A 23,287-nucleotide genomic window follows, 5' to 3' on the forward strand; every position below is an offset into this window, starting at 1 on the left:
TGTTGGTGCCCAAAGTCCAGAGGGGATGCCAAGAAGGCATGGGGCTGGCATGTCAGTGCTGCCCAGGTGTGCACATACCTGGGCAGGTTGTGACAGCACCTGGGCTCGGCCACAACTTTGCTCCGAAATCAGAGTGGGCACCAGGAGTGGGGAGAGGCCAGGCAGTGGGAGCAGGCAGTTCCAAGTCTGTGGGGGTATGGGGGTTTCCAGGACCCCCAAGAGTGCAGAAATGCCTGGGTCCACAGCCATGGCAGGGTGGCTGCAGCTGTGCCTGGGAAGGTGGGGCTCCCACCCCTCCAACTAGGAAGGGGGCGGGGCTCCTGCCTGTTTCCGGCCCCCACTGGCTCCATGGAGCGTGCAGCCCTCACTGCGCCTCCCCCACTGCAGCTGGCATCATGGCAGTGGCTACTCCAGATGGGCCACCACTGCCATCATTAGAGCAGTCCAAATGGTCTAAGACAGTACTCAATAAATGCATGCTGAAATAAACTGGACTATCACAACACAAACTTAGGCTCTAGGATTTCAATGCTTCCTATGGTTCTGTCTCTGGAATGGACCCTTCTAGAGAAAAACAACACTGGGCTGTATAAATTATAAACTAAGTAAGTTCACTAAGTGAGCCAGAGAAGGGGAATAAATGAGTGAACTATACAGCCCAGTATTATTTTTTAGGACCTGCATAGCAGCACGGTGGGAAGATCCTAATCTACAGTCCACTAGGCTGGGAGTGCTGCAGATGAGTTGAGAGAAGCTCCACTCTTCCAAGATTGTTACTTTCATCACTCTATCAGCTGGAATTTATCTGAATCCAGATCACTTAGGTGTCAAGACTGAATCCACCTCATCCTTAAGACCTAACAGGTTTTCAAATATGTGCTCTAGTAGACAAGAGGCTCCTTGCAGATAACACAGGAAATGATGTGAGGTTCAAGGAGGGGGGCTTCAGAGGGGTTGTGCGGGGAGATGGATCTGGGATCTGCACCCAAACTTCATCCACTGGGCTTCTGGGAAGGACTATGTAATAATAGCGCTCAAGTGATTTTAAAAACAGGTTTGGCAGCAAGTGGTCTAGAAGGTGAGTTCTTAAATTTTTGTTTTAAAATAGATGTTTGGCATTGCGTGTAGGTCCCAACAAAAAATAATCGGCCATCTAAAGTCACCAGTCTAAAAGAAGCATTAGAAAATGTTCATTTGATGTTTCTATTGATTCTTCTCTTCCCAAGGCCAAAACTAGCTCAGCAAGATGTCTTTCACTCTGGTTCTCTGCCTCTCTGGCAAAATGCAAACACAGCTTCATCCTTGGAGAACTGTCTTTCATGCAGGAACCCTTATTTAAATAAACTGCCTTAGGAACATAAAAGCAAAGGAGAAGTGTAGTATATGAATTTACCCATGTGCCTTCCTGCCCAGCAAACACAAGCTCTTTAGCCATACAGAGAAGATGTTGCTGGGGGGACAGTCCCTCATTCTTCAGCATTCCTCCCTGACCTTCCAGCAAAGATATAGCCGCTAACAGACTCAGAGCCGGTCCTGGGTGGGAGACTGTCACCTGAGGGGAAGGAGACCAAGCACTCACTGGGGACATAATGGCTTTGGAGTGATGGTCACTAAGAGTGCCAGGATGGGAGCAGAGGGAGGGGCAGTTGGCTGAAGAGTGAGAGGGATGGTCATGCCTTACCTCTAAGGACCAGTTCACAGCAAAAACAAGGGATCCCTCCCGCCCGTGTGTAATGTCAGCCCTCCTGAAAACTTACAGTCACTGGGCAGGGCAGTGTGTATGTGTGTGCGTTTATGTGTGTGTGTGTGTGTGTTGCTGAGCAGCTCTGGGGGCACACAGTCAGCCCCAAACCTTCTGCAATTTCAGCCTCTCTGGCCCATCTACATGTCTTCCCTCAGAGGGGCCAGCCAGAGCATGGGGAAGGCTGGGCAGGGGCTCAGGGCTGTGGCATAGCCCAGGGGAGCAGGTGTGATGCACCTTTTCCTCACGGAGCAACTGACTGCCTGGCCAAGGACAGAGTGCATTCTCAAAAAAGATTGATCAAGGCTGGAAAATAAAATGTAGCTTGAGGACACATTTACAGGCTGATAAATGAAGGCACAACTATGAGGGAGGCTTTGAAACCAGGAAGGGAATTGCCTGCTGGTCAGATATTTCTCCCTTCCAGGCCAGCCCCTTCCACAGACTAGCAGGGAATCTCTGGAAAAAATGACTTCATTGTGCGACTGATATGGGGGGACTCAGGGGAGCAGTGGGGGTGGGGTCAGAGTCCCAGGACCAGCCTTCCTCTCAGGACCTGAGTCCAGATGAATTAATCTTTATTAAATGTGCTCAATTTTGTCTTCCACGGGGGTCTGGAAATCTCTCAGAGTTGGTTTTACTCTAACCATTTGTTTCCAGATGTGGATCCACCGCAGCCTTGGAAAACCCTCACCTAGGGAGGAGCGACTGACCCAGTCTGTTCCAGTAAGCACCCTCCCTAACCTCAGAACGTGTCTCTTAGCCAGCTAGCCTCTCTTCCTATCCTACGACCCTGTCTCAACCCTCACGTGCGTCCCAGCCCCTAAGGTCAAAGAAGACATAACACCCACCACAAACCATTGTTCCAGAGGACTGTTTATATTGCAGCTGTTTTATGTACTCCCTCACTCCGGTGCCCCTGATCTTCATCCTGCCCATCGAGGGCATCGGTCCACTGTGGGCTTTGGTGTCCTCAGAGGAAGAAATCCTTTAATGTCTGAGGAACCTAGGGAGGAGGCAGGTGGGAGGTACACAGACATTGGTCTGTCACTTTCATTCTTCAGTTCTTCTAAGCAGCGACATTCTCCTGAGCCCCTGGGTGCCCAGACCCACTGGGATGGACACAGGGAATGCGGGGGATGAAGGCCATGCTATCAAGTAGCACAGCCTGCTCAGGGAGGAAGGAGCTACATGTGCAAACAGAAAGAAGACCTTGAGGAGCAACATGCGTGGGTTGGTGGTACAGAACGCGGCACAGTCTGTGTCTCTGAAGTTGAATGTGCCTGCCATGGGCTGTGTTTGGGAGATCAGGGTAGGCTCCTTGGAGGAGAAGGAGAAGGAGGAGGAGGAGGAGGAGGAGAAGGAGGAGGAGGAGGAGAAGGAAGAGGAAGAGGACAAATCACTGGGGCAACTTACATCCTTCTGGATGAGCTCAGCATAAACCACGCAGGCAGCGGAAATCAGCTCATCAGCATCAAGGTCAATGAGGTTGTTGCAGGCCTGCACAGGAGTGTGGGAGCTGTTGCAGGTGGGGCTGGGGCAAATGTCTCCCTGCACTCTTGGGCACAGGCAGCTGCCTGCAGCACCCAGGGAAGAAGGATGCTGCTCACAGCAGTCGCTGGGGACCACCTGACCTCTCCCTAGCCTGCTTGGCTCAATGCCTAAAATTTGATATTTGGGGGCAATGGTAAATGTTAGCCTTCATGTTAGGCTCTAGGGAGTCCTGGGGTTCCACCAAGTGTCTTAGGGGCTTCGAAGGAGGACTTGGTTTATATTTGGGGTGCCACCTAAGATTTGTTTCTTCCAGCAAAGACTTTAGTAGCTTTTTTAAAATGGTGGAAAACCCTAGGTCCTTCTGCTTCAGGAATATCCCAGGGCCACGGGGTTGACTGCGAGATGGTAGAGCTTAATGGTTAGGGAGTGTTCAAGGCCTCCATTTCCTCATATGTTAACTAGGAGTGATGACGATGGTTATAGCCTCTCTGTGTCAGGCTTGTGGTGAGGCTTAAATGAGCTAGTCTATTAAAAGCCCTTAGTACAGTAATCCATACCTTAGCTCTCATTGCCCTTCCTGCCTGGGGGAAAAAGGTGGCACTGGTACCCAGCACCCCATGAGCCCCGGTCTTGCAGCTGGGGTGGGGTGGGGAGTCAGAACCTCCAGGAGCTGGGCTGGTGGCTTGCCCGAGGGTGCTCTCACCAGGAGGATGTCGTCCCCACCCATGCTTTCCTGCAGCACCTGCTCCCGCACCATCTGTAGCATGCTGTAGGCCACCAGCACCTGGAAGTTCCTGCAGGGCTTCCCCGTCAGCAGAACCTGTGGGTCAGGGCGTCTCAGTCTGGGCCCTGTGGCCTGAGACTGCAGATGCCCTGAGGATGGTGAGGTACCCACCAACCACATGCCCCGGGTCAGCCATTCCTGGGTCTTGCTGCTGACTTGCTCATTCATTCATTCCTTCCTTCATTCACTCACTCATCCATTCACTCAGGCATGTGCTCACAGGTACCCCTGGCTCTAGGCATTGTGCTGTCTCCTGGGGGATTCAGAGATCGAGGCTTCAGGGAATTCATTAGATAGAGGAAGGGGAGGGAGGCAATGAGGGGTGGGAGACACTAGGAAACTGTCGAATTTGAGTGGGGTTTTGGCAAGCGAGGGTTAATGGGAATTAAATGACCCAAGGGTGTCACCAAAGGCCTGGGTGTGGTCATGGACTTGGGCATGGAGACCAGCCAGCCAAGAGGGAGGGACAGGCAGGTGGGAATAGATCTGTGGGACCCTACATGTCAGGTGGATGATTGGGCTGGACTCTGCAGGCAGCAGCAGCCATGAGAGGGCAGTGATGGGTGGGCGTGGCATTCCTCAGGGGATTCATCTGCTGATGGCCCTGGGGATTGTGGTCACAGGACTACAGGTATCCTTGGGGACCCACCTTCTGTGAGAGAGTTTCACAGGAGCAGCACTCTGGGGAAGGGGAAGGCCGGGGCTGGGGGGACAGCTGGGGAAGTGGAAGTGTGGGGAGGCCACCTGGGCAGGGAAGCAGGGAAGTGGAGCTGCAGGCCCAGGCTCCCACCACACAGGCCAGAGGGCCCTCCTGTGTCAACTGCCCACAGAAGGCACAGCCAGTGAGGCCTTTGTGTTAAATGAACATATGGACAAAGTGATGCTCCAGCTTCCTCCAGCAAGATGGGATCAGGGTTGCTGACCCAACAAAACCCCAAAATACTGAACTCCATCCAAGCCAGAAGGAAAGGGGGACGCAAGGAAGACTTGCAGCTTCCACTCTGCCCGAGGGGTGGAGCCCAGCCTGATGATCCCCAGTTGGGCACCTCACCTCCCAGAGCCTCCAGACGTCATCAAAGGACTTGAAGGCACGCTGGAAGCAGAAGCAGAACCAGGGGAAGAGGGACTGCACAGCTCCTGCACCCTTCCCTTCTGTGGGGACAGAAGCCGAGGCTGTAGTCAGGGAAAACACACATGATGCAGCAAACACATGCAGATGAGGCCAAACTGTGGAGCCTGCAAAACACTTGGGAAATACAAAAAGCTTGCTGCCCCTTTTCCAGTTGCCCTGGGAGATGGTTTAGAGTCAACTTTCAACTGTCCAGACTCCAACCCCATCCAGATAACCCTCTTCCCAGGGCCTGGAGAGGCAATCAAATGACTCTGCTGCTCTCCAGCCCCCCATGATTAGGGACTGACAGTTGGGTCTCAGCCCCTCTCCCATGCCTACCCTGGGGGGTGGGTGAGGTGGCAGGAGGTGGGAACCACTCACTTAGGTGCTCAGCAAACATGGGGTCCAGGAAGGTGATCAGGGTGCTGAGCATGTCTAGGTTCTTGCCCACGCCAATGTTGATGACACAGCTGTGTTCCTGCACACAACGGTGGGAGACAGACCGAGTCCTCCTCGGCCTCAGGGCACTGTAAGAGTCAACTCTGCTTCCCCCAGCTTCACTTCTGGAGGCTCCGTGTGTCTATCTGTGTGCTGGGCCCCCATGTCTCTACGAGTCTGTGTGTGTGTGTGCACATATCTATGTCTGTGACTGTGATTTGTGTATGCAAGTTTGTCTGTATATGTTGTGCACCTCTGGGTGGCTGTGTAGAGTGTGTGTGTGTGTGTGTGTGTGTGTAGTAGAGATTCTCAACTGTGGCTCACAGTCTAGTGAGCCCAGTTGCCCAGTTCTTCTCTCACACAATAGTGTTGGGGCAGAGCCAACTGGGACAAGGGAAAGGCAGCAAGCACATTTGCAGGGATGGTGGGGTGGAGGGAGGGATGAGGGAGGGTTCTGGGCAGCCTCTCACAGATCATGAGGAAAGGCTTTCCAGGGAGGTGTTCCAGGGAGCTGCACCTTCAGAACCCCTCAACTTGGACTGTGAGGGAGTTCCTGGGGACTACTGAGTCTCCTGGTGTGCCTGGAATTCAGGTTATGTGAAGGGAACAGCCTTGAATAACTGGCTAAGGTTATTGGATTTTATTCTGGAGGCCACGGGGAGCCATTGAGGTAGGAGAGGTGAGGAGGGAGGAGAGCCGTGCTTGGGGAAGAAAATGCCAGGAGAGGGCACCATCCTTGGGCCTGGCAGATTCATGCTCTTTCAAGGTTTGTTGAGAGGTGGACCCAGAGCTTTGCTCCATTCCCCTTCTCCACTTCAATGCCTCCCCACCACCACTACTTTGAACCACTGGGTTTAGCATCACCCTCCCAGGCTCCTCTGAGACCCAGAAGACTGGAGGGAATGGTTGGGGTTGGAGGGAATGGCTGGGGCTGCCAATGCCTGCCCAGCCTCAAGAAGTTGTTTGGGGAGTAGTGGCGGGTGGAGAGGGGCGTCCCTGAGCTCAGGCCTTGCCCTCACCGTTTTCTGCAGGAAGAACTGGAAAAGCCAGAAGGTTTCGTGGTCGTGCTCCACCATCAGCTGGAAGAGCATCACCATCTCATGGAAGCCCTGCTGGTACTCTGTGGCAAAGAGGGGGTTGGGGAGGAGGGGCTGGGTGGGAGGGCCTGCACCCTTGGCTTAGGCTGGGCCAGGTCCCGGGAGGGCATTGACAAGGGGAGGCTGAGTCTCACCTGCCTGCGTGTTGCAGACGTAACTCAGGAGCAGGATCTTCTCTAGCCTCTTCTTGTCGATGAGGACGTTGCCCAGGGGGTCTTTGTCATAGAGTTTCTGAATGTCACGTGCTAGGTTGGAAGCAAGGGGCAAGTGGGTGGCACCAGATCACATCCAGCAGGTCTATGGGTGAGTTTCTTCCCCTACCCCAATGGGCAGGCCCTAGGACATTCTAGAGGGAGAGGGAGCTGTGAAAGGTACATCAGCCCCTGCCAGGCTCAGTTCTTCACCACACCCTGAGCTGTCTGTGTTTCTTCCCACCTCTAACCCTTTGATGAGGCCATACCCTCGGCCAGGAATGTCCTCCCCCACCCTTCCTCTCTGTCCAGTTCAAATCCAACCTCATTCAAAGCCAAAGAAAGGAGAGAGGAAGACCAGGCAGCAGGAACATCATGCACCCAGGGAAACATGGTATGGGGCATCTAGGGCCACACAGGAGAGACTGGTGGGGTGGATTAACCAAGGTTCAGCTGGCAAAACTCCAGGCACAAGTCAAAGCAACTCCCAGGATCCTGGAGTCATGCCTTCCTGGAAGTGACTGAGAAGGGGGCAGAGTTGGCTTCAAGCCCTCCCTCTGCCCAGCCCTTTCCACCCCACTTTGCTCACCAATGTTATTGCGAGTCTCTATGAAGTTCCGGTGCAGGTTTTCCAGAAGGGGCTGAATCTTCTCATACATTTGGCATAAGGCCTTGTAGTTCTTCCTGTGAGAACAGAACTGAGGCTGAACAAGGTGGCTTTCCCCTTCTGATAAGTGGAGAACGAATAGCTGCAGCTACCTGTGATGCTCTCCCTCATCTCAACCTGTGCCACCCTAACTGTCCTCCAACGTGCACCTGGAGTGCAGAATGGAGACGGTTTAACCTCCTGGGCTCTGTACTCCAAACGCTGCACCTGAATCCTGGCTCTACACCTTAATAACTGGGTGTCTGCCACTGGGGGCAAGCCTTGGGGACATCGTTTTCCATCTCTAAGCCTCAGTTTCCCCATCTGTAGAATGGGCATAATACTGGCACCTGTGCCTAAGAATTGGAAGTGCTGAGTGAGGTGGTGTTTTGTCCTCATTATTAGAATATGATTAGTTGGTATCGCTGGCTGCTTGGTGGCCTCCAAAAAAACATATCCATGTCCTGACCCCTAGGACCTGTGAATGTAACCATATGGGGAAAAGAGTCTTTGCAGATGTGATTAAGCTGAGAATCTCCAGATGAGATCCTTAAATTAAGACTTTCCAGGTGGACCCCAAATCCAATGACATGTGTTCTTATAACACACAGAGAGGAGAAGGCCTCACGACCACCGGGACAGGGAATGGAGTGAGGCACACCCCCCGAGGAACACTGGGAGCCACCAGAGGCTGGGAGGTAAGGAAGGGTTCTACCCTAGAGCCTTTGGAAGGAGCCAACACCTTGATTTTGGGCTTCCAGCTCCAGAACTGTGAGAGGACAGGTTTCTGTTGTCGGAAGTCACCCAGTGTGTGGTACTTGCTAAGGCAGCCTCAGGAAATCAACACAGGTGGGCTCTTGTCAGAGCTCCCGAGCCTCTCTGAGCTCCCCAGCCCGGCCCTCACACCCCTGTCCCACCCTCGGTCACTCTGACTGGCCCCCGTGTGAATCTTTTCCACATCCTGTCTGGATGCTCCCTTGGGGCTGGGCCTAGCTCCTGCTTCAGGCTCCCAGACCAGTGAGTCCACTTCAGGCTACACCGTGATGCAGCCACAATCCAAAGGAGTCCGTTCCTCTGATGGGAAGATATTCAGCAGTGAAGTCAGTCTGACTCAGTCAGTGTGTACGGAGACCTCCCATGGACAGGCAAGGTCAGGAGAGGGCCCAAGACAAAGGCAAACTGGCGGCAGCCTCTGCCCTTGTTTGTATTCAACCTGGGAGGGAAGACACAGGCTCCAGTCTCACTACTGTGGAACCAAGTGCCCAGGGTCATGGAAGTGCAAGTCAAGGGCCTCTGGCTTTAGGGAGGGAGCATTCCTGTCAAAATCATAAAAGCTACTCATTCCTCCCCTGTGCAAGGTGCCTTACCTGTATTATCTGATTCAGCCCCTACAACCACTCTGTGAAATAAACTGTAACCCGAATTTTATGAAGGAGGAGACTGAGACTTCAGCACTGAAGTTCTTGGGCAAGTTCACCCAGCGTGTAAATCAGAGTGCTGAAATTTGAACCCAGTTTCCAAATCCAAGACAGTCCAAGTTCAAAGCTAGTATATTGTCCACTGAACCAAAGTGCCTCATCCCTGGCTCCCTTGGGAGATCTGGGAGGGTTGCTTGGAGGAGGTGCACTGTGGGATATGGGCCTTGAAGGAAGGGTGGGCTTTTGATAGGCAGATGATAGAAATCCATTGTGGAGGGAGGAGAAAGGGTGAACCAAGGACAGAGGGGAGTGCAAATGCGGTCTGTGCTGGGGCAGGGGTGGGGCAGGAGCGGGCAAATGAGGAGTCAGTGAGGCTGTCAGTGTGGTTGGAATGTCAGGCTCTGGGATAGTGTGCCATGTGGAGATAGGATCCGGAAGGTTTTGGAAGAGATGTGCTATTTGAAACGTTACCAATTATACCACTGGGAGTGTTTCATCTAAGGACACAGGCTGCCCATACTGGGTTTTGTACCTTCCCCCTGGGCACTGGGAGGAAACACTGGACACAGGCGGGGAGTGGGGAGACTAGACCCAGGAGGCAGCTCAGCCATAGGGGACAGGGAGGAGGTGGAGTTGGGGTGGCACCCAGGGAAGCTGGTGGCAGACTGTGTTCAAAGGCTGCTTCAGAGGGGGAATGCATAGACCCTAGGAAAGGATGGGACTTGGGGGCCCAGGGGTGGGAGGAGTGGCTGGGACCAAGCCCATGCCTGGCAGTTAGTAGGCTGGTAAATGGAGCTCAGGGAGAGAAGGCATTGGCATGAACTGGCCGCACCTCCTGTGTGCTGTGCCTGGGTCAGGAGGCATGGGGTTCCTCTCGGAATGAGAAGTTGCATGGGGGCAGAAGACAGTCTGCAGGCTGGGGAGGCAGCACCTGCCACCTGCAGGCCCCCTCCCATCCCAACAGGGTCTGGAGTGTTCTACCTCCTCATGCTGTCCACCGTGAGCCGCTCATCCTGGGAACTCTGCCATGAGAAGTAGCCCGTGAGGAACTTCCAGGCTTCAGTCCTCACGAAGGGGTGCAGACCCTGGGGTGGGGGGTGGGAGGTAGGGGTCATGGGCTCTTCGATGCCTACCGAAAGGGCTTCATCCAACACCACACCTGCCCCCTGCCCATCCATGCTCCCAGTTCCAGGGCAAGGCCAAGGGTAGCTTGGGGACCCACCCTTTCCAGGATGTTAACACAAATGAAGTCCCGTGACTTGGCCAAGTGGCCGTTCTCATCAAAGAAGCTGTCCCATTCTGTCTTGTCAATAGGTGGTTTTCTCTTTACCTGGCAAAAGCAGCAACCAGTTCCACCTTATGTTAGGAGCCTTCAGCTTTTAAGTGTGATTTTAAATAATATGTTCTGGACTTTGCGATATGAATCAAAGCGCACAGCCTGACTTACTTCTGGAAATCTATCTTGAGGACATTACTGAAAATATATAGAAAAAATCCTGTATGCACAATAATTTTCATTGCACATTACTTACCAACATGAAAAATGCAAGCACTCCAAATGTTCTGCAATAAGGGGGTAGTTAAGTAAACTGTGGTTTATGTGCTCAATGGAATATTTTGAGGCATATAAATGTTGTTTACAAGGAATGAATAATAATCTGAAAAAATACAAATGTTAACAGAAAAAAGCAGAATACAGAATTGTGTATCTAGCATTTTCTCTATGTGCTATACTCTGTAGTACAACTATGGCATTCATAGTAATACCTCTCTATGTATTGTGTCTGTTATGTATTATAATAATACCCCGCATAAACTCTAATATATAATGCACTGACTACTATAAAGTTGTTAGAAAAAGACTGAAAAAATACAAAAAAGTCCCCCCCACAACTAAAAACAGCAGTGATTATCTTTGAGTGATAGGAAATAAGTACTTTTTATCCTTTTTCTTTTCTTTTTTGTTTTTTTTGAGACAGTCTCACTCTGTTGCCAGGCTGGAGTGCAGCAGTGTGGTCTCAGGTCACTGCAACCTCCACCTCCCGGGTTCAAGCAATTCTCCTGCCTCAGCTTCCTGAGTAGCTGGGACTACACACATGCACCACCACACCCAACTAATTTTTGTATTTTTAGTAGAGAGGGTGTTTCACCATGTTGGCCAGGCTGGTCTTGATCTCTTGGCCTCAGGTAATCCACCTACCTCAGCCTCCCGAAGTGCTGGGATTACAGGCATTAGCCGCCGCACCCGGCCTTTCTTGTATTTTTAAAATTTTCTATAATAATGTATACTGCTTTGATCATAGGAAAATATAAAATAAGCATTAATTAGACACAGTTATGAGCTCCACTTTACCTTTCCTGGAAATGTAAAATGGTTCATTATGAGGGATGGTTTCTGCTTTTGATAAGAGGGTGTGTGTGTATGTGTGTGTGTGTTGTATATATCTGTGTGCTATGTGTATGTGGACGTGTGTGTGCGTGTGTGTGTATGTGTCGGAGAGAGGTGAGTGCACTGTATGCAAAGTAATTCAAAATGCTTATAAAATAATAACTAGGGTCAGGTGCAGTGGCTCATGCTTATAATCCCAGTACTTTGGGAGGCCAAGGCAGGTGGATCACTTGAGGTCAGTTCAAGACCAGCCTGGGCAACATGGTGAAACCCTGCCTCTACTAAAAATACAAAAACTAGCCAGGCATGGTGGTGCATGCCTGTAATCCTAGCTACTCAGGAGGCTGAGGCAGGAGAATTAAGTGAACCCGATAGGCAGAGGTTGCAGTGAACTGAGATCATACCACTGCACTCCAGACTGGGCAACAGAGCACATAATAATAATAATGTCTCTAATAATAATAATAATAACAACAACAACGACAACAAAACAACTAGGAGTGAGGGTTCCTATTGGAATAAGAGAAGATTTCTTTCTTCCTGGGATATTCCCTTCTACTGGAGAGAAGAATATCTTGAAATGCCACATTACAGACGTAAAGATGTGCTGATGGACAGAGCTGAGGAGACAGGTAAATATACACACTGCCAACTTCCCATTAGTATACATCTGAATATGTGACTCAAAATTAAATTTGCATACAAATCACTTAAGGATCTTCTGCAGGTTCAAGTTCTGATTCAGAGGGTTTGGGGTGGGGCCCAAGATGATGCATTTCTAACAAGCTCCTGAGTAACAGGTGATGCTGCTGGTCCACAAACCACATGAGTAGTAAAGTATTAGAAGGTAAAACAGACCAGGCATGGTGGCTCACGCCTGTAATCCCAGCACTTTGGAAGGCCCAAGCAGGCAGATCACTTGAGGTCAGGAGTTCGAGACCTGTCTGGCCAACATGATAAAACTCCGTATCTACTAAAAAAAATACAAAAATTAGCCAGGTGTGGTGGTGGGGTGCCTGTAATCCCAGCTCCTCGGGAGGCTGAAGCAGAAGAATCACTTGAACCTGGGAGGCAGAGGTTGCAGTGAACCAAGATCGTGGCACTGTACTCCAGCCTGGGTGACAGAGCAAGGCTCCTTCTCAAATAAATAAATACATAAATAAATGAAGGCAAAGCAGCATTGTTAACTAAAAATAAGAGCCCACAGGCCCCAAATTGGGATAATTTCCACTAACTGTATGTTTGATGGAAATAGATTGAGAAACACATTTTTTAATAACTCGTGCATGCCCTGCCATCTGGACCAAAATAGGACATATGGGCCAAGAAGTTACAAATCTCGGTGTGGGTCTAACCCTGGGAAGCAGAGTCTGCCCTGATGTGTTCCCCACCTGCATAGACACTGCCACTCATCAGAGTGAGCTTTCTGCCCCTCTGACTGTCATCATGTTCTCCCAACCTACACTCATTCAGAAACTGCAACACTCAGCATGCAATGTGGCAGGAAGCAGAAGGGAACAGGCAAAGCTGGGCTGTGTCCCGGGATCCTTAACTATAAAAGGAAATGCTTTAACTTTAGAAATGCATTTCCATAAGGATTTTAGTCAATTTGTCCATTTCTATAATAAAGGCAGCTGTGATTCTGGTGGAGACTGCATTGAGTCTGTAAGCCAGTTTGGGAGAACTGATGACACTATTGAGTCCTCTGACCCATGAACACAGTATATTTCTCCGTTTATGTAGGTCTGTTAAAATTTCTCTCGGCAGTGTCTTATAGTTTTCAGTGTCTACGTCATTCATATATTTTGTCAAATTTATCCGTAAGTATTTTATATTTCAGATGCTACTATAAAAAGCATCATTTTAAAATTAAAATTTCTAATGGAACTACAATGTACTTTTATATATCGATCTTGTATTCCTGCAACCTAGTAAAACTCACTTATTAGTCCTAATGGTTTTCTTGTGGATTCCATGGGATTTTTGACATAGACCAGGGGTCAGCAAACTGTGATCCATGGGATTTTTGACATAGACCAGGGGTCAGCAAACTGTGATCCATGGGTCAAATGTGGCCTCCAATCTGTTTTTCTAAATAAAGTTTTATTAGGACACAGCCACACCCACTCATTCATTTTTGTCTGTGGCTGCATTCATGCTATGATGGCAGAGTTGAGTAGCTGCAACAGAGATTGCATGGACACAAAGCCAAAAATTCCATTGTGACCTTAGCAGAAAAAATTTGTCAACTTTGACATAGATGAGCATGTTCATCTGTGAATAAAGGCAGTTTAACTTCTTCCTTTCAAGTATGGATGCCTTTTATTTATTTTTTCGTGTTTTACTGCACTGGCTAGAATACAAGTGCAACGTTGAATAAAAGTGGTGAGAGAAGACATTCTTGCTTTGTTCCTAATCTTAGAGGAGTGGCATTCAGGCTTTCACAATTCAGTATAATGTGAACTCTAGGCTTCCTACAGACGCCTTTTATCAGGTTGAAGACAGTCCCTTCCCGTTCTAGCATGCTGAGAGTTTTTAATTAGCAATGGATGTTGGATTTTGTCAAATAGTGTTCTGTGTCTATTGAAATGGTCATATGGCTTTTCGTTTTTGAGTTTGTTAGGATGGCAAATTACACTGAATAATTTTGAATGGTAAATAAGCCTTGCATTCCTGGGATGAGCCCCACTTGGTGATGATGTGCTATGCTTTTTATACATTGTTGGATTCTATTTGCTAAAATTTTATTTAGAATTTTTGCATCCATGTTCACAAGAATCATTTGCCTGTGAGTTTCTTTTCTTGTAATATCTCTAATTTTGGTATCAGGGTAATGTTGGCCTCATAGAATGAGTAGGGATGTGTTTTTTTTGTTTGTTTGTTTTTGTTTTTAGTTTTCTGGAAGTGTTTGTATAGAATTGGTATCATTTCTATTTGAAATATTTGGTAGAACCAGTGAAGTCATCTGGGCTAAAGTTTTCTTTGTGGGAAAGTTTTTAACTACAGATTTCATTTCTTTATTAGATATTAGGATGGAGTCAAAAGAAATTGCTTTATTTTTGACTTTAAACATTAGGAATTTAAGGGAACAGGACATCTTCCTTCTAACTCACTTTAAAAAATAAAAGCAAGCAATACGGGAAACAATAAGGAATTAATAAAAGTATAAAGCATAAAAATGATAGAAATCCAAAGTAATTATGAAAATAAATGCATTACATTCTCTTATTAGCTGTAAACATTAAAAAGCAATTGATGATGTGCCAGACACTGTTCTAAGCACTTTATATATATCAACCCATTTAATCTTCACAAGTATCTATGAGGTGGTATAGTTCTTGCACTGTTTTACAGATCAGGGAACTGAAGCCAATGAGGGTTAATTAGCATATCTGAGATCGCACAGAAAGTATCAGAGCTGAAGTTTGAACCCAAAGCTGTTTGATGCAAAAGTCAGAGGCTTAACCCTAATGCCATGCTGGGGGTGGGAGGGGCAGTGGAAAGGAATTAAAAGGCAAGGATTTTCCACTCGAATTAAAAATATGTACCTTACGTAAGCTGTGAACAAAAGAAATACCTTAAAATCAAATATCCTACAATGATTAAAAAATAAACGATGAACAAAGGTATGAAAAAATGTCAAACACAATGGAGAGGTAATATTGAAATTAAAGTAATATGCACAGTGCACCATAACAAAACATACAGCATCAACACAACAAGGCAGAAATAATTAGAAACATCATAAGAAGACACCTGTTGAGTATTCAGAGACTTTGCATTTCTAAACCTCTACCTGCAACAATTGGCCATCTGTCTACTTTGCCATGGTTGAATTTGTTTATAAAAAGTCACTGCTTCTTCCTTCTAGGAAACTTCATTTGTCTACACCCACCAGTTCCCTGTATCTCTCCAAACCTCAGCAAACTATAGGCCACCCAAAAGACTATCTAAGACACTTGCTAGTAAGCCAAGGACCAGAACAAGAAGGCTGTTGACCTGTAGAAGGCCAAGGGGGAAATGTCACTTAGAAGCCCCCTGTCTACATGCACACCACTTACCTGCCTATGCTAGAAATCAGAGAATGTGTATCTAGGCTACTTTAACGTGATGGAGATTGTCAACACAGTGGCTTCTCAAATCAAGCCTTCATCTTCCCATATTCCTCTGTTCTTTGCTCAACCAACCTATTAACACCCTTTCCCATACACTGGATATAATGAGCTGGTAATCCAGGAGGGGAAGTATGCAGTTTGCGAGGGGCTGGCTACCTCCAGCTCTGCAGTGGTGCCTTTCCTAGTCTCCTGGGAAGCATAGTGCTAGATAGAGCAGCTGTGGAAATCTCTCACCTTCAGGGTGTGTCTAGGCAGGTTAAAGCTCTAGAGCAGCAAATCTGAGGAAGCCTTGGCCATTCTTCCCCTGGGGAAGGGACCAGAAGTGGGAGCCCCTAAGTGGCTCAGCCCCTCTAAAAGTTTCCTGCTGCTAGAGGCCTTGGCTTCAGGCATAAATCTCTCCCCACTGCATCATTGGGTTAGGGCTTTTCTCCCTTATTTTCAGTAAAATAAGAAAGCCTTTGGAGGACAAGAAAAACTTTTTATGAGGGTTTTGATGCCAAGTTTCTCTGAATACTCATAGCCACAGAGCCTCCAATAAAGCCCAGGGAAGGTCATTGACTTTGCTTAAGGTTCCTTCCCTTCCTTCCTTCCTTCCTTCCTTCCTTCCTCCCTCCCTCCCTTCCTTCCTTCCTTCCTTCCTTCCTTCCTTCCTTCCTTCCTTCCTTCCTTCCTTCCTTCCTTCTTCTTTCTTCATTATTCTTTCTTTCTTCTTTTTTTCTTTTGGTGGCATCTCGCTCTGTCACCCAGGCTGGAGTGCAGTGGCACAATCTCGGCTCACCGCAACCTCCACCTCCTTGGTTCAAGAGATTCTCCTGCCTCAGTCTCTTAAGTAACTGGGATTACAGGGCTCACCACCACGCCTGGCTAATTTTTTGTGTTTTTTAGTAGAGACAGGGTTTCACCATATTGGCCAGGCTGATCTTGCACTCATGACCTCAGGTGATCCGCCCGCTTTGGCCTCCCAAAGTGCTGGAATTACAGGCGTGAGCCACTGCGCCCGGAAAAGGTTCTCTTTTCTACTCCAGTTCACCTGAGGACAAGACACACTCCCAACCGTAACAGGGAGTCCCCACTTCAGCAATTATTACCAAACCAGGTGTGGAGGGTGTATCATCAGTACAGCACAGTGATGAAGAAAATGGTTTTAAACAGTGGTTCACAAAGCTAATTGTGCATCAGAGTCCCCTGGAGGGATGAGTTACAAAAAACACAGATCTTTGGGCTTCATCTCAAGTTTCTTGTTCAGAAGATCTGGGGCCCAAGAGTCTGCATTCTTTCCCAGTTGGTGCTAATGCGGCAGGTTTGGGTGCCACACTTTGAGAATACTGATTTTTGCACCCCACCTGTCTGGGTCTAAATACAAGTTAAGCCACTTACAAGCTGTGTGACTGTGGGCAAGTGACAAAGTCTCTGTGGCTCCATTTTCTCATTTATAAAAGGAAGACAACAGCATTATTCACCTCATAGAGTTGTGATGAGAATGAATGACTATAAATAAAGCATTTAGAACAGTCATCGTATATAATAAATGCTATGTGACAGTTTACTTTATTAGCCTTCTCTAAGCTCAGAGAAATGAGAAGGATATAAAGAAAATCTAAAGCAAGGCCTGGTGATAATTTGCAATAAAGCAATAACATTTAAAATTCAGGGACAGGGGTGTCCATTTTGCATTTTTATGTATCACTCTCTTAATCACTCTGATTAATGAGATTTGAGATTGGTTAAAGTTATTGTAATTAGTTATGATTTTGAAAAAATACTGTGTGGAAAATTTTTATGACTGAAGCCGACTTCTAATAAATAGCTGTATCTTGTAAACTGGGTTTAGAACCTACTAACAAAAGCATTACTGCCACCTGGTGGCCGTATACCAAAATTGTTGGCAAAAAGCGCTGATGAATATCGATCAGCATCTTCAGGGACGCACTTGCAAACCTACACAACTCAATAAAGGTAGAATAGTACATATGGGGAGAACGTTTTCCTGGCTTAGAAAGAAGGTGAAAGGGTGCTTGGATGTCTCAGTCCTGTTCTTGGGCTGATGGTAAGAGTAAGGTACAACCGCCCTTACTTCACCTTCTATGTTAGCTCAGGGTTCTAGCTTTTCCCACCCAGCAGGGGAAAATGGTCCCAGTGTCAACCAGAGGCTGGGGAGGGAGGCACTCAGAACTGATGAAGAACACGTACCAGGATGAAGGAGGCTGACTGTCTGGCAGAGAGGCTGTTTTCAGGAGAGAGAGTGGTCATGGCCTCTGCTGTCTTCCAAACAGCCACTGATCAGAACTCACTTGGAGCCCTAGTGATGCTTAATTAGCAGAGGAATGTGATCTTCCTTTTTGGAGATGGGTTGCATTCCCAGGAGGAATTGGCTGCTCCTGACCTCCCACACTGGAACAGAGCTGGCCAGCGGTGTGTCACAAGGCCCCCGGAACCCTCATCACAATGACCTGGAAGACAGGAGCACCCACCTTTAGAGATGAGACACAAGCAGGAGAGGAGAGATTAAAGCTGCTAGTTACGAAAAAAAAAAAGCAAAACTGCAGTACACGCAGTGGAGGTGGGATTCAGAGGACATGGGGATCAGTGTGGGCTATGCTGGTCAAGGAGGGCTTCCAGGGAGAGGTGGGCCATGAAGCCTTGCTCTCTATCTCTGACTCTTCCTCTGGACTCTCTTAGCTGGACTCCCTCCCTATTCCACCAGACCAGTGCCCAAAGTTGGAGAATAACTAGAAACCAGGCTTCAGATGTCTTGGGTACCCGTTACAAAGATTCAGAATCATTATGTTAGGGCTGGGGCCTGGGTAGCTTCTGGGGTGGAGATCAGTTTTACTGAGCTTTTTATCCAGAGCACTTAGGATCATGCCTGAGTAGCTGAGTTAATGATTTAATTGAATGGGAGAATAAATGAAGCTGTTTTAGACCTCATCTCACTTCCCTCTCTGTATGTATGACAGAGATTTGTGCATGTCCCTTATCACCTCCTACCCTGAGTTCCTTTAGGTCAGGGTCAATATCAGATTCTTCTGTGGTTCCCTCTCCCGATGCCAGTTCTGCCATCAGTTGGCACTTGGTATGTGCTCAATATTTGTTGCATGGATCCAAGGAGTTGGCTCTGCTTGTCTCCAGCATCACTGTTCTCCACCTTAAGCATTGCTTGCTCTTCTACTCAGGTCCCATCTGGCTCTAAAGCATCCTTAGTCATTAGAAGACGACAGTAATTAGACCAACCAAATTGGAATCAGGAACTGGGAGTTGGAATTTGGACTCTGACCTCAAATTTGGATGCTCCCTGCTTCTGAGCTACAGATTCCCCAGACATGAAATCAGAATACAGTCAACCTCTGGCTTTCACCTCCTTATTAACATAATGAATCACCATCCATATGGAAGTCTTCCGCGGACACAATTCATTGTCTCATTTACTGTTTCTGTTCTGCTTGCCTGTGGCACTGCAGAAGCCCTTTTAAATCAAAATGCCTTCTTATCAGCCTCTCTCCACTACCCACTACCCTAGCCCAACCTAGGAGAGAGTTAAGAGCCTCTTCCCTTTTATCTACTGCCCCTAGGTCTTCATGGAGTGGGAGGTGGGCAATGTTGAGTAGGGAAGGTGTGGAGTAAGGATGGGGCCCCTTGCACATTAGGGTGGCTTCATTCTAAGATCTGTAAGAAGTTTCCAAAGCAAATGTTTAGAGCAAGGGACATAGACATCATTTAGAATTATATATGTCTCTGTTCTTCCACATTTACCACATAGGCAACTGAGAATTCACTGCAATTTTTCCTCGAGAAGATGAGGATCAGGTTGGGAATTGGAAATATCTGAGGGCTAAATTCAACCTGGCTTCTAAAACGAACATGGTGAACATAGATCAACTACTGAACTTCTTTTAACCTCTGGCATCCTATCTGTGAATTGCAGGTGATAACCCTTCCCCAAATGAGCAAATACAGTTTAGTCATATTACAAAAGCCCCATAGCAACCACATGGAAGCTTAATATTTAAACAGAATTGGAGGACTGTGTGACGGAAGCAAAAAGGGGTTTTACTCCATCCCTCTTTCTTCTTTTTTCAGAGTCTGAAAGGGAATTACATGTGTCCATTTTTTTCCAGGGCTGAATGATCCTTACCATGTCCATTTATTTACATAATTGCCCAAGTGCCTTAGATTCCCATATACTGCTTTTCTGTTATGCATTTTCTCATCTCTGATGGGAATTCAGCTTTCTGCTTTAAACTTCTGTACATGGGGATTCTTCAGGGAAAATATCATTTTAGGTGTTTGCATTAAAGAAGTCCAAGGACGGAGAAAACCACTCAGTCCATTTTTCTCTGCGGAATCTGCCTGTCCAGTAGCTGATGTGGCTGTGGTGTGAGGAGGGAGAGGAGACTTGGAGGGGCCTGGGGAAGACCTCTCATCCCTGAGAAAGCTCATAGGCTTTGGTGCCAGAAAGACCTGGTTCAAATCCTGGCTCTGCTGCACACCAATGATATGACCTTGGTTGAGAAAGGCAGTCTCATGCATGTGGTCTTTTAACCTCTGCTCAGCCCCATACAAATGGCCTTGAGCCAAAAACACTTGCTTACCAAGAGATAAAGAGCTCTCATAGCTTGTGTTGGGCTTGTCGCCTTGTGTGGGGATATGTTTTTCCTGTTCCAGACTCAGTGTGTACTCTTCTGTTCTGCTTAAGCTTGTGCGTCATGTGGCAGGCACCTGGCCAACCCCACTGTTATATCTGTTCCAGGTGGGGAGGAAACAGGGTCCACCCCCTGCTGCGCAAGAGGGGTGCATGCAGACCATCACCTTATGTCTGCTGTAGGAAGAGACCCTTGGCCATGCGGGACTGAACCTGTGATTGCAGCTGATCTTGCTCTGTCTCCTCTGTGTGAGTAAAGTGTTGTTCCATCTAGTGCCTGCGTGAGTCGTGTCTTTCATGGCGACACCTCTAAACCATGGAGTGGGCTGGCATCCTGGTTCTGCTGCTCCTGTTGGCGGGCATTGTTGTGCTGTTTGCCATCCTCCACACATTGTGACTTCTCTACCCTGCCCGAGTCTCGGCATCTTCACATGTGCCATGAGGATGGTAATGCTGTACAGAACTGAAGGCTAACTGAAGCAGTGTACGTAAAGAGCCCAGCATGGCCCTGGAGTGCAGGAGGCACCCAATGCATGGTAGTTATTATTATCCTCAACATCACCAGTATTATTACTAATGCCTAGGACTTGTCCACAAAAATCACTAGGAAAATTTCCTTCTGTGAACTAGACTCACATCAAGATGCTGCCTGCTTCCATGAGGCTTGTAGTGACATCCATGTACAAGTTCAAAGACCCTCTGAGCCAATTTCCACTTCTCTGCATGTCTCTGGGAACCTAGGGGACAAGGATTACTATAAAAGCAGGTAAGGCCAGTATTAAAAACCAGGTTCACTCCAGTCCCCTTCACATCAGTGCAACAAGACACAACTCTGTAAAATGCCATGCAACTCTGTCTCCATTAACAAGTATCAACCCTTTCAAAGGATACCTACCCGTGACTGTGTAAGTCTGCGGCACTTTAGATCTTGATATAAATCACATGCATTCTGATTTTATTTCATTGCAAAATGCCAAAGATCTTCCACGCTGAAGCTGTACTTTTCTCTTTACCCCTCTTTGTGGGGGACCAGGGTAAGTTTAGATTTTTGGCATCAGGCTTTCTGCCCTCAACTCCATGGAGCATGGCATTTCTGACATGCTGGAGATGGCTGCATGTCATGTGTCACTAGCGTGAGGATAGCAGGGACAGGCAGTGGTGGAGACTGCTCCTTTCTGAGCACCAAGGTAGTTGGATTCCCCAGAGCAATAGCCAGCCCAGCCACCCTAGAAGTCCCCTGACCTAGTTGGAGGGCTAAGGAATTACTGCACTTTGGGCCATCTCTAAGGTCTTGGGGAGCCCACCTCCTAGGTAGCTCTCTTGCATTCCAGAAATAACCCATAGGAGTAACTCTGGACAAAAGAGGGACACTCGGCCATGGGCAGCTGAGGCGGAGCTCCTGAGTGCTCTCTCCACTCAGTGGGGCTTGCTCCGTAAGGGGTCTTCCTCATGGTTGCACCTGTCACCTGTCCCCCAGCCCAGGCTCCTGGGTCACCACAAAAGCAGGTAGCTCTGATTCACCAAGCACAGGCTATGCCTTTCCTGCTACCCATGTCTCCTGTTCATTCTGTCCCCAAGTCTCCCTCTTGCCTATGGACCTCCCAACCACAGCTGCCTTTTGTTGGGCACTTGCTGTATACCTCCAGTGAAGTGCTTTACCTACGTGAGTGCCAGCCTTGAACACTGTGAGGCCAACAGAAGCTCAGAAAGGTTAAGTAACTTACTTGGGATTATCCAGCCAGAACGTGGGGAGCCAACAACCTTCCTAGCTCTGCCTAGCTTTGCCACTATCCAGGCCGTCACAGTGTCACGTGGAGCTGCCTCCCCCATCCTGTTGGCAGTGGTGGGCATCGTGGAGCTCCTAGCTGGCTCAGGGGACTGTAATCCTACAGCCCAGTGGGGGGGGGGGGGAGTTTGCTATAACTCCCTCTCCAGATTTTAAAATAGTTATTCAGTCTAAAAACAGACTAAGTGGTGCTGGTTGGAGGTGGGGGTGGGGAAGTATTGCAACCTAGATTATAAAGAGGATGGAAAGAGTGAAATGGAGAGGAAAAAGGACAAGAAACTCCAGCAAATGCCAAGGACTACTGATGGAGAGAAATAATGTAGCTAATTACATCTCTGAAGACTATCCATTCCAAAACAAATTTTTAATGAAAAAATAATGCATTTTCCCTGCAACTTAAATCGGGGAGTGAAGGGAATGAGCAGAGTCTCCCAGTGGGCACTAGAGTAGCTGTGCGTGTGGAGGGGTGCCTCTGACCATCTCACCTTGATGAGTTGCTTTACCAGCATCCTCATCCTGAGGGTGACCACACAGCAGTCTTCCCAGGGAAGCCACAGGAGCGAGCCAAGGCGTCTGGGCTCCAGGACACCAGGCGTAGACCAAGGTCTGTAAATCCAATTCCCTCCCCCACCAAAGCTCGCGATGTTTCTCTCCATCAGCTCCAGGAGGCCTTCTCTGGTTATTTTCCTCCGCCCACCTCTCCTTTCCATTCTCTCCATCAGGGAGTTCCAGATCTTAAATCTATGGGTATAAAGTTGAGGTCCTTCTGCGAAATGAAGGCTCACCTCTAACAAGCCAAACAGATCTGTTTGGTAAGTGTGGGTTTTGGAGAAGAGGAGCTCCTCCACTCTCCCCTCTTTCTAGCATAATCTGTAGACCAGAATAGGGAGAGAGAATCATGAGTTTTAGAGTCAAACAGACTTGGGTTCAGATTCTAGTCTTATAACTTACTTGTTTTTTGACCCAACTTAAGTCATTTAATTTCTCAGACTCAATATCCTTATCTGTAAAAGGAGGTGCTTCGTAAAATTATCGTGTGGTTTAAATAATGTCTGCAAAGTGCTTTGCACCGTATCTAGTATATTCACTCATACAGTAAACAGCGGTTGTTTGTGTTATCACTTGTTTCAGAGCACAATAAGGCTAACCTTGAACTCCTCAAGATGCTTGCTCCTGGGATTCTCCAGCTGCAATCATGCATCCCCCACCCCCACTTGCCTGCTGTTGCCACATGGGTCAGACAGCAAGGACCATGGGGCACTAAATTTGCTGCTGACCCTTGACCTCGGATGGACTATTTGGCCAAGGTTCAGTTCTTCCTCCAATGTAGAAGAGACAGGGAGGAAGGAGCCAGCAAGAAGTTCCTCCAGGCAAAGGGAAAGTGGCAGAGTTACTCAAGAGCTCACAGGTACCCAGCACGCATTGCCCATGGGCACAC

At 48.1% G+C, this 23,287-nt stretch overlaps 1 protein-coding gene across 2 annotated transcripts; it reads right to left on the bottom strand.

Moving 5' to 3' along the window:
* Positions 1-2,601: 2,601 nt before the first annotated feature.
* TBC1D21 (TBC1 domain family member 21) lies at positions 2,602-17,840 on the bottom strand. 2 transcript variants are annotated; one of them, XM_010383267.2, is made up of 11 exons: positions 17,615-17,840; positions 10,143-10,250; positions 9,902-10,005; positions 7,446-7,540; positions 6,800-6,910; positions 6,588-6,688; positions 5,512-5,608; positions 5,071-5,171; positions 3,939-4,055; positions 3,158-3,241; positions 2,605-2,747 (listed from the first exon to the last, which is right to left on the bottom strand). In XM_010383267.2, exons 1-11 carry the CDS (start codon positions 17,672-17,674, stop codon positions 2,715-2,717), a joined length of 1,011 nt encoding a protein of 336 aa, XP_010381569.1. In that variant the 5' UTR covers positions 17,675-17,840; the 3' UTR covers positions 2,605-2,714. The 2 variants fall into 2 exon arrangements, with proteins under 2 accessions (XP_010381570.1, XP_010381569.1); XM_010383268.2 differs by lacking the exon at positions 10,143-10,250 and having other exon boundaries at positions 2,602-2,747.
* Positions 17,841-23,287: the final 5,447 nt, after the last annotated feature.

The sequence above is a fragment of the Rhinopithecus roxellana genome, chromosome 5, assembly GCF_007565055.1.
Source record: "Rhinopithecus roxellana isolate Shanxi Qingling chromosome 5, ASM756505v1, whole genome shotgun sequence".
Classification (NCBI taxonomy): domain Eukaryota; kingdom Metazoa; phylum Chordata; class Mammalia; order Primates; family Cercopithecidae; genus Rhinopithecus; species Rhinopithecus roxellana.

Coding starts and splice junctions, on each gene's coding strand:
- TBC1D21 (XM_010383267.2), bottom strand. CDS start 17,674: ATGACCACTCTCTCTCCTGAAAACAGCCTCTCTGCCAGACAGTCAGCC. Junction 7,541..9,901: donor ACGGTGGACAGCATGAGGAG/GTAGAACACTCC, acceptor CTGTTCTCACAG/GAAGAACTACAAGGCCTTAT. Junction 2,748..3,157: donor CTGAGCTCATCCAGAAGGAT/GTAAGTTGCCCC, acceptor CCTCCTCCCTAG/GTTCCTCAGACATTAAAGGA.